Below are 12,270 nucleotides of genomic sequence, written 5' to 3'. Positions count from 1 at the left end.
TAAGTATTTTTCTCCGCTAAATCCAAATTCGAAGTCAGAATTTTGAGAATGGTTTAAAATATGTTCAAGTGGACTTAAAGGGTAGTGACACCTTTGACCAGAAAAAAAATTGATTTTATTTTGTTTTGCTTAAACGATACTTTATGATGTGTAGAATAGAAATTATATCATGAGAAGTAATTTCGAAGTTATTTTATTTTAAAAAAATCAAAATCTGCAGGTGTCCAAAAGCTCTTTGAGTGCTTTTAGCGCTATCGTCTATTTTTTCTTTTATCGTAGCAGCTCAAGAATACTGAAGACAACTTCAAATTGCTCGAAAGGATGGAAATGAAGGAAATATTAATGTAGAAAGTCACTTATATAATGCAGACATCGTAGATTAACAGTGGTTTTATTTTTCATGTTTTCACATTACAAAAGTTTAAATGCGTTTTTCTCGAAATGACGTTTTCAAATCGGTGGAAAATCTGGCTCGAGCAGTTTTGATCGGATTGATTTCAGCATAAGTGTTTTTAGTTCGTCATTTACTAATGCTTTAAAGTACGTAGCGAATTTTTTGTTTGTTTTTTTTGGCAATACATTTTTTGAAAAATGTTTGCTCTAAAAATCGACTTTTTTCTCCAAACAGCTGCCAAATACACAAAAATTAATATTTTTAAAATATCCTACGTACTCTAAAGCTAAATCTATTACAGATTCAGAAAAACTTTGAATTTTTGATTTAGATCAAACGGTCTAGCCAGAATATTGTCCACCGTTTTGCCCTGCAGAAAAATGAGACCAACTTTGGCGCCCACTATAGGCAACAATTAACGAATAAAGTTCTCGAAGCCTAATTTTGTTTACTTCATTCCTGTGTCTTAAAAAAATTCATGAAAATCAGGTTAAAAAGACATCTCAAAGGTGTCAGTCCCCCAAGTTTGGGACAATTCTTTAAATTGACTAAATGATTACATTCAATTTTTAAGTGACAACCCATTGCGCATGTATATAAATTCAAAGAAGACTGGCTAATCGTGTACTGAAGAGACTGTCATGGTGTAATTAATTTTACATGGGTGTTTATTGTAAAAAAGAAAATTATAATTATTTTGTCTGGTCTACCACGAATATTTTATTCTTGAATGTTGAACTTTAAAATTCTATATCGACTTTTACTTAATTTGAAAAAAAATTTCAAAAATAATAAAATCCAAATTGTGCGCTACGCGGAGAATCACCTATATATAGAATAAGTTAGACCCTCTAGATTAAACCGCTCAGATGCATCTAGTTGCGAGGCAATCATTATAGACACAAGACTGCCCCGAAAATCTTCTACAAGGGAGAATGTTCATTTTTCATATAAAGTAGAGATAAGAGTAAATAATATTAAGTATATCTTTAAAAACATGAAAAAATTTATATCAGGTTTATAAATTTTCTAAAAGATTTTGAAAAGTTTTAAAACAATTTTTTTCTTCATAAAAGTAACATTTTTCAAGTAAAAATCATTTTTTTATAGAAAAAAGTGATTTTTAAATTTAAAAAAGTGCTTTAAAAATAATAAAATTAATAATTTTTAGCTGTCAAATTTTATATATGAATATAAAAATACATTTTCTAAGAAATTATAGATATATTTTGAAATATTTCATTTTTATGGAAAAATAGAATTTGAAAAGTGGTCAACAATTTTTTTGATCTAATTTATTATGTCCATTGAATTCCTCGCAAAAAATTTCTGTAAAAATGATTTTGTCAAAGAAGTAAACTAATCATTTCATACAGCTCAAAATTTCTTCGCAGTCCTCCCTTAAAAAAATTGTAATTTAATCTGACCAATATTGGCCTTATCTACATTAAACACATAATCTTCTGAATTTAAATAAAAGATAACGATTTACGTATAAATAAAGATTAGCAAAGATTAATTAATTCTTGAAACAGGATTTTAAGTAAATTTTCCAAGAGTTTGGAAAGGGTTTTAAATGCATGGTAGAACGAATTTTAAGCCTGTATAATTTAACACCTTTCGGCTAGGAGTTCGAACAAGTAAATGGAGAGGTTGGGCAACAAACTTTCCAGTTTTCAGCAGCTTGTCTGTCTTACTCTATTGCCAACGCCCTTCTTCTCCCTATTACATTCCATTTTCCTTTCTTCTTAAGACTCTATCAACAACAATAAACTTCAAAAAGTTATAAAAAATTTTTTTTTAATCTTCTAATCATAAATAAAGCAAATAATACCTACATTATTTTTATCTTGATTATTCAAATTATTATTAATTCCATAATTTATCCTAATTTTTATGAATTTTTCTGTTTCTGTTTCATCTGCATTGCGTTAATATTAATTAATAATTCATATCAGTTGAAAATGCTGTAATATGAAATATAACAATAATGCAATTAGTCTCGTCTGTCTAGACTATTTTTGAAATTCATTTCTAGGCGAGTGAAATTATTCTAAAGATAAATTTATCTTAATTTTGCAGGCAGTGGCTGGAGGTGGAGGAGGTCAGAGACAGGTGAATGGCGAAACAGTTCCAGGTCATAATGGATATCCAGTGCCGACGTCTTCAAGCGGACACACTGCTATAAATTTGATAAATAATAATTTAAATGGAATAAATGCACAATCAACATTTGAAGCTAAATGACCATCAAAGTAAAAAGAACAATCGAATTTTCAATTCGAAAGAATAATATGGCCAAATTGATTGGATTTTTATTCAAATTAGTTCATTACATAAAAGGACTGAAATTATATATTAACTATGAAATGTTAAAACAAGTGAATATATATATAAATAATAGGTTTTTCCCTTTATAAGAAAAATTCGTCCCCACTAATAGCGAGTGTTATAACTTGTCCTTCATATTAACTAATTATTAAAAACTTATTAAAATATTATTTCTATCGCCTGATACAAGAAACAATTCAGAATTATTACAAACAAAATTTTCAATAATTTAATCTTAACAATTGTAATTATTTTTTAGTAAAACCATTTTCTATGAATTTTTCTTGAAAAAATAATTCCAAATATAAAAATGAAACGTTAATATTTCAGATATAAATTAAAATCAAAATCCATAATATTTAATCTAAAAAGTGATAATTCTGAATTTGTCTTCGCAACTAATTTAGGAAATATTAATTATAAAAAAAATTATTTCTGAATATTTTTGAAAGCTAATGCTGCGCAAAAAATAGGTAGTTTTTAAGTAGATATACTTGCTAATAAGAATGAATTTGGTGCTCTTTATATGTAGGGAAATAAATTCTCAATATGGTTCTTAAATATTCCAATTAATATTTTACAACTCCTGCAGATATTTATTATGTATAGCTGACAACCTACATTTTTTCACCAAACCAATAATAGAAGTAAATTTAAAAAATATATTTCGAACCATATTGATAATTATAATAATACTAATAATTATATCGATTGGACACTTTTTATTCAAAATGAGGTCCTCTAATATTTTTACTTCTTGAAGCGAGACAATTATAATTTAATTTTACAATAGTATTTTGCGATTTAAAAAAAATATGTGCAATTTACATTAAAAATACAAATAGCAAAAAAGTAAAAATACTTCCTCCATGAGAAAGCAATAGAATAAAAACCGTCGTATAAAATTTTAATTAAAAAATCGTAAAATACTACAGGAAATTTTAAATAATTCATCTTTCAATGATGAAATAATAATCAATAAAATAATTATTTTAATGGTAAAAAAGTTGCAATTGTTATCATAAGTAAAATTTTAATCGACTCTGTTATTTGCTTTTTTGTTGAAGAAAGCAAAGTTTTACGAAGCAATTTTTCAGAAAAAAGTAACTTTAATTATTTATATAGGTATATATTTTTTTTTATAAATACAGCAGGGATTTTTTTCTGTAAACTACAACTTATACAGAAGCCTGAAGCGATATTTGTATAAGATTTTCGAACAGTTTGTTTCTCTGATGAAATAGGAAACCTTCAAAGTTAGACAAGAGGGGTCAAGGGAAAGAGAAGGCGGTGGGGTATGAAGTGGTTTGCGAAAGGAGTTTAGGGCAAATTTTCAGATAGATCGAATCGCCATTGCATAGTCCATGCCAGTTTTACCCTGGGGGCACATACGTTAGGGGGTGACTTAAGCATTGTTTCAACTTCGAATCTCAGCGCCAAGGCCTCAGATTGATGTCGCGAACTTTTGCGCTGCTACCTTATTTGCGAGTCAGATAACGAGGTTGAGTTATGTCAAAAGTTTTACGAACGGCCCTATCGCGCAGCATGAAAATGCTTTATTTTCTCTTGCGATTTAACATACGTTCAAAAATTTGTCATTCCGCACAAAAAAAGAAGAAGCTATTCAAGAAATTCGAAAGAAATCCCTCAGAAGTGCTTTTCTAGATTAATTTTAAGAGGTATTTCTTGTAATAACATTATTATTGTTATTTATTCTTAGTTATTATTATTTACTATTTACTGTGTTTTTTATTTATTTATAGAAAACCAATTTTACTTATTCATTATACGCCTGAGTTATTATAATTATTTCCACAAACATGTAAATACTATAAAAAAAAGTTGTACGAAGAATATTAAAAAGTTCTTCAAACAAACTCATTTTGCCTGTAGTTAAAAATATATAAAACTGCTACCAAATGCATGTATAATAATCTGTGGCTCAAAATAAAAAATACTTTTAAAATTATAAAACACTGCATCGAAAAGCATATTTTCAGTATTACAGAAATTTTATTTTAACACATTTTTTGTCATTACGGTATCCCTCTCCGATTATGAGAATTTTTTTTAATGATCCGTAAATTAAATAATTTTTTATAACAAACAAAAATGTAAAAGTAAACAAAAAATAAAGAATCCTTTAGATTTGAAAATATTTCTGCTTTAGATATGCGTTCTCTACATCAAAAGCAAATTAAAATTCAAGATAGTAAAATGCGGAAATTTTTTTTCTTAATTTTAAAAATCTAATCTTGACTTCTATTTGAAAATATAATAAATACAGACTATTTTTTCAATGATAATATAATATTCTTAGGGCCAGTTTCACCAATTCCGATTAAAAGTTAATCAATGATTAAATCCTAAATCAACCAATCATGAACCGTTAAAATGGCTTTAAATAATTGATTAACTATTAATTGAGGTTTGTGGAATTAGCCCTTAATGTAACATATAATTCTTAAAATAATTAAATAATTTTTAATTTAAAAATTATTTTTTATGAATATTGCACAATATTTATGATATTTAAAAACTTTAATTTCTAGTTTCGAATTATTTTATTCCAACTATAAGAATTAAATGAAACTATTTCTTTTGTTTATTAATTTTTATGTTCATTCATTTATCAGGAACCAAGTTAACATTATTAAATTTTAATTAATGATGTTACTAATATTGCCATATTACTGAATCACATTTTTTTGGTCCTGTTTATAAAGAGGATTATTCCGAAAATAGCGCATTTGGTTGGAAATAAAATTGCATATAAAAAATTTTGCAATTTTTTATTTCGTATATTATACCTATGTAAAAAATTATATACATCTTATATCAAGCGAAATAATTATTTTAACAACGAACAATACCATATTCAATATTGTATTTGTAAAGAATCTGTTCTTCTAGATTTGTCACATTTTTTTATTACAACGTTTACTAACATATTCGATCAAGATATATTTTTAAATTAAGAATTCAATCTCGACACATATTTTAAAATACTTCAATGTAATTCTATTTTAAATTTAATACGGCGTGCTCTATACTTAAAAATAAAAATAATTTTTTTCTATGAATATTTACAACCCAGAATATAATTTCTTATTTCAAAAATGTAATATACTTGCAAATATAGAAATAAATTACATTATAGAAGTATATAAAAAAATGTCACAAGATAGTAGTTTCGAATATTTTTTTCAATAATATATTTTTTGCTTATACGATTGAATAAATTTTTTTAAATTATATGTTATTTTTAGATATCCAATAGAGCAGAAAACTTCTTTTTGTACAAAAATGATTTTCAAGAATTTTTAATAATTTGTAAGAAAAATAATAATTGTAACAAAACCAAAGAAGTAATACTCAATAGAAATTATAGCCGAATATGCAGCAGCAACAAACATTAAATGCTAATGTAACCAAAAAAAAATTCAAATTTATCAAAAATTCATTATGTAGGTATTTAAATATTGTTATTAAAAATAGAAATTTTGTTTCACATTTCGATGAATTTTCATGGAAATAAAAACTAATAATAGTTATAAAAAAGAGATACTTAAAATTATATTTTATTCTAAAAATAAAAAGTTCTGTTGTCCAATAACAAAAAGCACTTCGAAATGTACGATAACATTCTGTTTTATATTGTAATTTCTGATATAAAATTATTCAAATAAAAACCTATTGTTTTCATGTTATACTTAAAATGTTTTTTATCAATTTACATTAAATATAACCTTCAGATATTTAATTTTTTCTTCCTACAAAATAAAAAGCGAAGAAATATAATATTGTTTAGAATATTTTTTCATCCATACTTATTCATTTTAATTATTAATATCAGTAATTTGCAATTATTAATATTAATTAAAAATCATCTAATTAAGTTTCTTCTTTCAGTTAATACTATCCTCAGACAAATTGCACGGAAAAAAATTTTTACTGTGGGGAACAGCTAATTTCAAAAATAAATAACATAAAGAATCTATTCAACTAATTCAATGAATGATTTCCAATGCAGTAGTCAGACTGTTTCTCTGATATAGAGAAAATGAATTTCACTGGTCAGCCATATTGGAAATATTTGACAGTTTACCATTCTCATAGAAATTTCTCTAAAATCACAAATGTCAAATTTACATTTCTTACCTCTAAATACGTATTAATTTACTAATTTTACATTTTATTAGTTATAATATAAAAAATATAATTAATAGAATTTGAATATACGCTTTGAACATTAATTTAAAAATGTTTTCATTCAAGTGTTATTTTGAGGATATGTTGTTTTTAAAAGGTAACGCAAGAAATATCATTTTCGCTAGATCAGCGAAAATGGAGTATCGATGGAGCCAAATCAGTGAAACTTATAGCTATTATAGTGATTTTTATCTCTACTTTAGTAGAACTTTTTTTAGCGTGTGGCTTAGAAAAATATTTATCTAAAATTTGAATACCAAACCAATTTTCTAGTAATTCATTAGAAAATAAAAAACTTGAATTTTAAAGATAATGCTAAAAATATTTTATAAGAATATTTGATATGGACTATGTAAGAAATGAGAATAAGAGAATATTGAGGGGTATATCTTTTATTCTTTTTTGTAGTGCTTTTTGTCTCGAAAATATACATGGTGTTCGCTAAAATATTTAAAGCTAATACGTGATTGGTTGCGAAACTTAATAATTTACCAATCATACGCGGTCTTTTGTGTTTTATATGGAGCTTTTCGAATAAATCGCATTGTGTATTCAAGAGAGCAAAATCCAACTCTTGGAGGGTGCGAATACCGAATCATCTACACATTGCAAAAAGCAAACCGAGAAAGAGCCAATTCTAATTCGCACGAATTGACTCGAAATTCAGCTGAACATTGTAAATTTATGACAATAGACCAAATTACTTCGTTCCAACTTCTTATAAGTTTCTATATCGAATATGTTCTACTTATATATGAAATCATATCGGATTTTTGGGTAAATGAATTTTTTAAATTAATGGATTTCAATAAAGCTTGGTATCTATAGAGGATATTGGGATCGCTTATTATGAATCTGAAGTCAAATTTAAAAAATTTTAAATATTTATCACTAAGAAGAGTAAAACTGATTCGTATTCAGAGCATCAGGTACTTCGGTCCAAAAAATGACACTCTTTTCTTTTTTTTGTGCAGCTGTGTAATCATTAATAACTAAAAATTTGAATAAAATATTGATAAAAGAATTAAATATTGCAGCACATTGATCAGAAATTGGTTAAAAACTTTAATTAATTTTAGACTCTATCTTCAAATGAATTCATCATCCGTAGCAGCAAAACCCGAAATTCACGTTCCCAACTTGATGACATCAACAGACGGAAACCTGGAACGTGATATTTTCAATCGCTGTAATAATTTAATAAGTCCTCCTACACGATTGCAATTAACGAACTAATCAGTAAATAAAATCGACTCCAGAAACTTTAGATGTAGACAATCGAAGTTGAAGAAGTCGATTGTAAAAATTAACTATAATTAGGGTAAGTCTGGAGGAGATGGCCATACAGGAGAGATGGCCAATTCCAATATTTTACAGAATTCGTAAAGAATATCGCTTAATATGGGTTATTCTTCAACCTTTTGTGACTAAAAGTTAATGTAAATGTGGATAGTGATGGGACATAGAAAGAAAAACAGCGATGTTGTGATGAAACATCTATATCGATAATTTATAACATCGATGTCATCGATGTATCGAAAAGAAATCATCGATGTTTCGATGTTTTTTCACACTTCCACACTTCATTTCAAAAAATATATTTATAAAATTATAATAATAACACTTAAAGATTGAAGCTATCACTCGGCTTTTAATAATAGAGTTGAAGTTATCGATCACCCCGAGTCAGGTTAAACAAAATATAACAATATTATATTTTTAACGTTTCAACGGCGCAGCCGCCCTCGTTAAAAATATAATATAATATAATATAATATAATATAATATAATATAATATAATATAATATAATATAATATAATATAATATAATATAATATAATATAATATAATATAATATAATATAATATAATATAATATAATATAATATAATATAATATAATATAATATAATATAATATAATATAATATAATATAATATAATATAATATAATATAATATAATATTGTTATATTTTGTTTAACCTGACTCGGGGTGATCGATAACTTCAACTCTATTATTATAATAATAACATTTGAAGTAGATTTAAAAAAAATTTAGGATAAAATGGTAATTTTTAAAAGCGCAATTTCCAGCTTGCAATAGAAAACTAATTATGAAATATATAAATCAATGAAAATTAAATTCTGCCAGTTGAATAATATAAATTAATATATTAAGACAGATATAGCATTTTATAATTGTTTAGCACTTTAGGATAATTCAGATTTTGGGCAAGTTAAAACCTATGATACTGACTGGTTTTAATAACAATTTAGGGAAAAATGAGGCAAAAGTGCTAAAGAGGGGCTTTAATCAACAACAACAAAATTTAAAGATTTACAAAGCGATAAGAGCAATTGTTTAAAAGATAAAAAATCACAAATTGTTAGAGGCAAAAAATAAAAAAAATATTTTTAAAAACCCTCTTTTCCCCACTTAATTTACATCGATTTCAAACATCGGAAAAAAAACCTCGATACATCGAAAACATCGACCTCGAAGGAAAAACATCGATGTTTCAATTTTTCCGATGTCGTTGTCCCATTACTAAATGTGGGTGAAGTCCTTCATAATTTTTTTGCATGGTTCTAAAAAAATTGAGAAATTGAGATTTTTTATTTTTCTATTGTTATTTTTTAAGATAATTTTTAATTTCTTGTTATATTGAGTAGTAGGAAAGCGTAGGGTAATGGGAGCTTTTGAATATCACGTACTTAGAAGCCTTAAAATTCGCTGCAGTGTCTAGAAAATCTTCTACAACCTTTGTTTATATCATTCCAAAACAAACGATCACATTCTTGACAAATTTTTAGAAAAGACAAGGGAAAATGTTTTTTTTGAGTTTTCGTTGTAAAAGTAAAATATTTCTAAACATCACCATAAGCAGTTAAAATCGTATTAAATAGTTATGTTTATTCATTATATTATAGGTGAATATGTGTAGATATGTGGCGCATTTCATTTAAATGGTAAAATATAGTCTGCAGGATAGTTAAAATGTGAATTTTCGATTTTGTATTTGTAATCTAGTTTTCTATATTATTTAATGTTCTAAAAAATCGAAAGAGATAGTGGTTATAACATTAGACGTAAATATTTTTTTTAATGGCAGACAGCTTTTTGTCAGAATATGATCACTATTGTTTGGTTTTCGTTCAACTTTATTTTTTTAAATAAATTATTTTTTTTCGTGTAAATGTTAAGATGCGTTTATATAAATAAATATTAATTCTATTGCGTGGACAACAAACTTTTTTTGTTTTTATACAAAAAATGAGAGAAGATTGGTTAAGGTACTTCGGGACAGTAGGGGACATTTGAAAAAGAAACAGTATATAAAAAAGAACAAATATTATATTAACAATATCTATACTATATTCATATAAATAACTTCTTATCATATAAAACCAAGTTCCTGTTTTTTATACATTGAATTTAAAAACTCTTACCCACATAATAAGAATAAAGCTATTATACGGGACAGTAGGATACATTTAATATACGGGGACAGTATGGTACATTTTGCTCTTTTCTTGATTCAAAACATAAGTATGTTATTTAGAAAGCAATGGAAACTGTCAGATTTCTTAAAGAATTAAAACTTTTTGCTAATAATTGACTTATAGGAGATATAAAGTATTTAGTTACCATTTTACAGACGGGACAGTAGTGGACAACTATTTACAACCGTTAATCAATTATTTTGCTGCTCCACTATATAATTTGTAGGATAGAGACACATTTTAATTGCTTTGATGTTTTGAGGTTATTCATTTATTATTGTAACATCGGTAAAACAGTGAGTGTAAGCGCGTAACCTATTCGTAGTGAGTGTGCAAAAATAAATTCATTTTGGCAGAATATAAAATATGAAAATAAGTGACATGTTTTTAACCCTCCTGCGTACCGTGACGAGTATACTCGTCCAAACTAAGTTGTTACCAAATGCGCAAGGACGAGTATACTCGTCCAAATATTTCTTCTCATAACTTTTAAAAAAATTAACTTTAACACACGAGACAAAGTGCAACTTACAGTGCAAGGTTCATAGTTAATGATAAATACATAATAAAGTCTCTAATTAAAGTATTTGTTAATAAACAAAGTATTAAATATTTGTTATAAACAGTATAGGATCCCTACTGAAAAAACCTACGTAGTATTCATAGTGGTATCTTACGTTGAAACCAACGACGTAACCTACGTCATTATGGGCGTAGAAGTGTACGTCGAATACGACACCGGATTCAACGTAGTAACCTACGTCGTATCCTACATCGGAATTTGGGACCGTAAACTACTTCGGATCCTACGTCGGATCCTACGTCGTACCATGATATATATATTTTTTTTAATTTTTCTAATATAATTATATTTTTCTGTTAATCAGTGACTGTGTAGAAATTTGTTTAGTAATTATTTTGGTCCCCTTTTTCATAAGAAAATTCTGCTTTTCACATTTTTAAAGAATAAAAATGTAGTGTATTTTATACTACTTACAAATTACTTAAGTAGAAATACCTATTGAAAATTAAAAATTTAAGTATTTTTTCTGACTCTAATAGTAACTATTAGAAAACATCGTGATTTGTAGTCTTAATTGAAAGGTAAGTACGTAATTAAATTAATTTTCATAACGCGGTGCAAAAAAGGGCACTTTTTTGCACCTTGTTATAAAAAATATCGTTCGTAACTAGTGCTAGCAGTTGCCAATTTTTGAACGAGCACTTTTTTTGGAACAAACTGTAGGCGAAGCTTCGCTTCGCCTACAGTTTGTTCCAAAAAAAGAGCTCATTCAAAAATTGACAACTTCTCGCACTCGTTACGAAATATACTATTTTATTTTCACAAGCAGATTCATTTCTATTCATGCTTTTGTTTTCCATGTCATTTTATACATTAGTGTATCCCAGTCTACAAAATGTCATAAAATTTTTTTAAAAGGTTAAAGATTAATTGCAATCGTATTCAAAGTGTAACATTTTTATTTAAAACGTATGTACAATAAATTTTTTTCACTGTCTACTGATAAATAGTTTATTACTGAAAACTCGAATTCTATCGTGTACTCGGTTTTACTCAATCAACCAAAATTTTCAAGTTCTCGAATACAATCAGGTATGCGATTCCACTTAAATACTCGTAATTTTAAAATACCTAATTAGATAGGAGTATAATAGTAGTTTACAAGATAATAATTATATTTATGTATTTATAATTCATGTTTATTAATATAGTTATAAATATTGACATTTTTTCTGCAAAATGTCAATGTAATAATAAATGCAAAATTTTAATGCTATTTTCTATTTTTAAAAGATGAATTCTTCTCTG

General features: G+C 26.3%; 1 protein-coding gene across 2 annotated transcripts in view; it reads left to right on the top strand.

Annotated features, from left to right (window-relative positions):
* LOC122498304 (LIM domain only protein 3-like) overlaps positions 1-3,516 on the top strand; it is a 373,628-nt gene extending 370,112 nt beyond the window's left edge. For both annotated transcript variants that reach the window (XM_043605988.1, XM_043605987.1), the window contains exon 5: positions 2,477-3,516. In XM_043605988.1, the coding sequence (XP_043461923.1) occupies positions 2,477-2,641 (165 nt within the window). In that variant the 3' untranslated portion in view covers positions 2,642-3,516. The remainder of the gene's footprint in view (positions 1-2,476) is intronic.
* Positions 3,517-12,270: the final 8,754 nt, after the last annotated feature.

Source organism: Leptopilina heterotoma, unplaced genomic scaffold (assembly GCF_015476425.1).
Source record: "Leptopilina heterotoma isolate Lh14 unplaced genomic scaffold, ASM1547642v1 Lhet_145, whole genome shotgun sequence".
In the NCBI taxonomy this organism is placed as follows: domain Eukaryota; kingdom Metazoa; phylum Arthropoda; class Insecta; order Hymenoptera; family Figitidae; genus Leptopilina; species Leptopilina heterotoma.
Note: the sequence above shows the minus strand (reverse complement) of the source record. Positions and strands in the feature narration are given on the sequence as shown.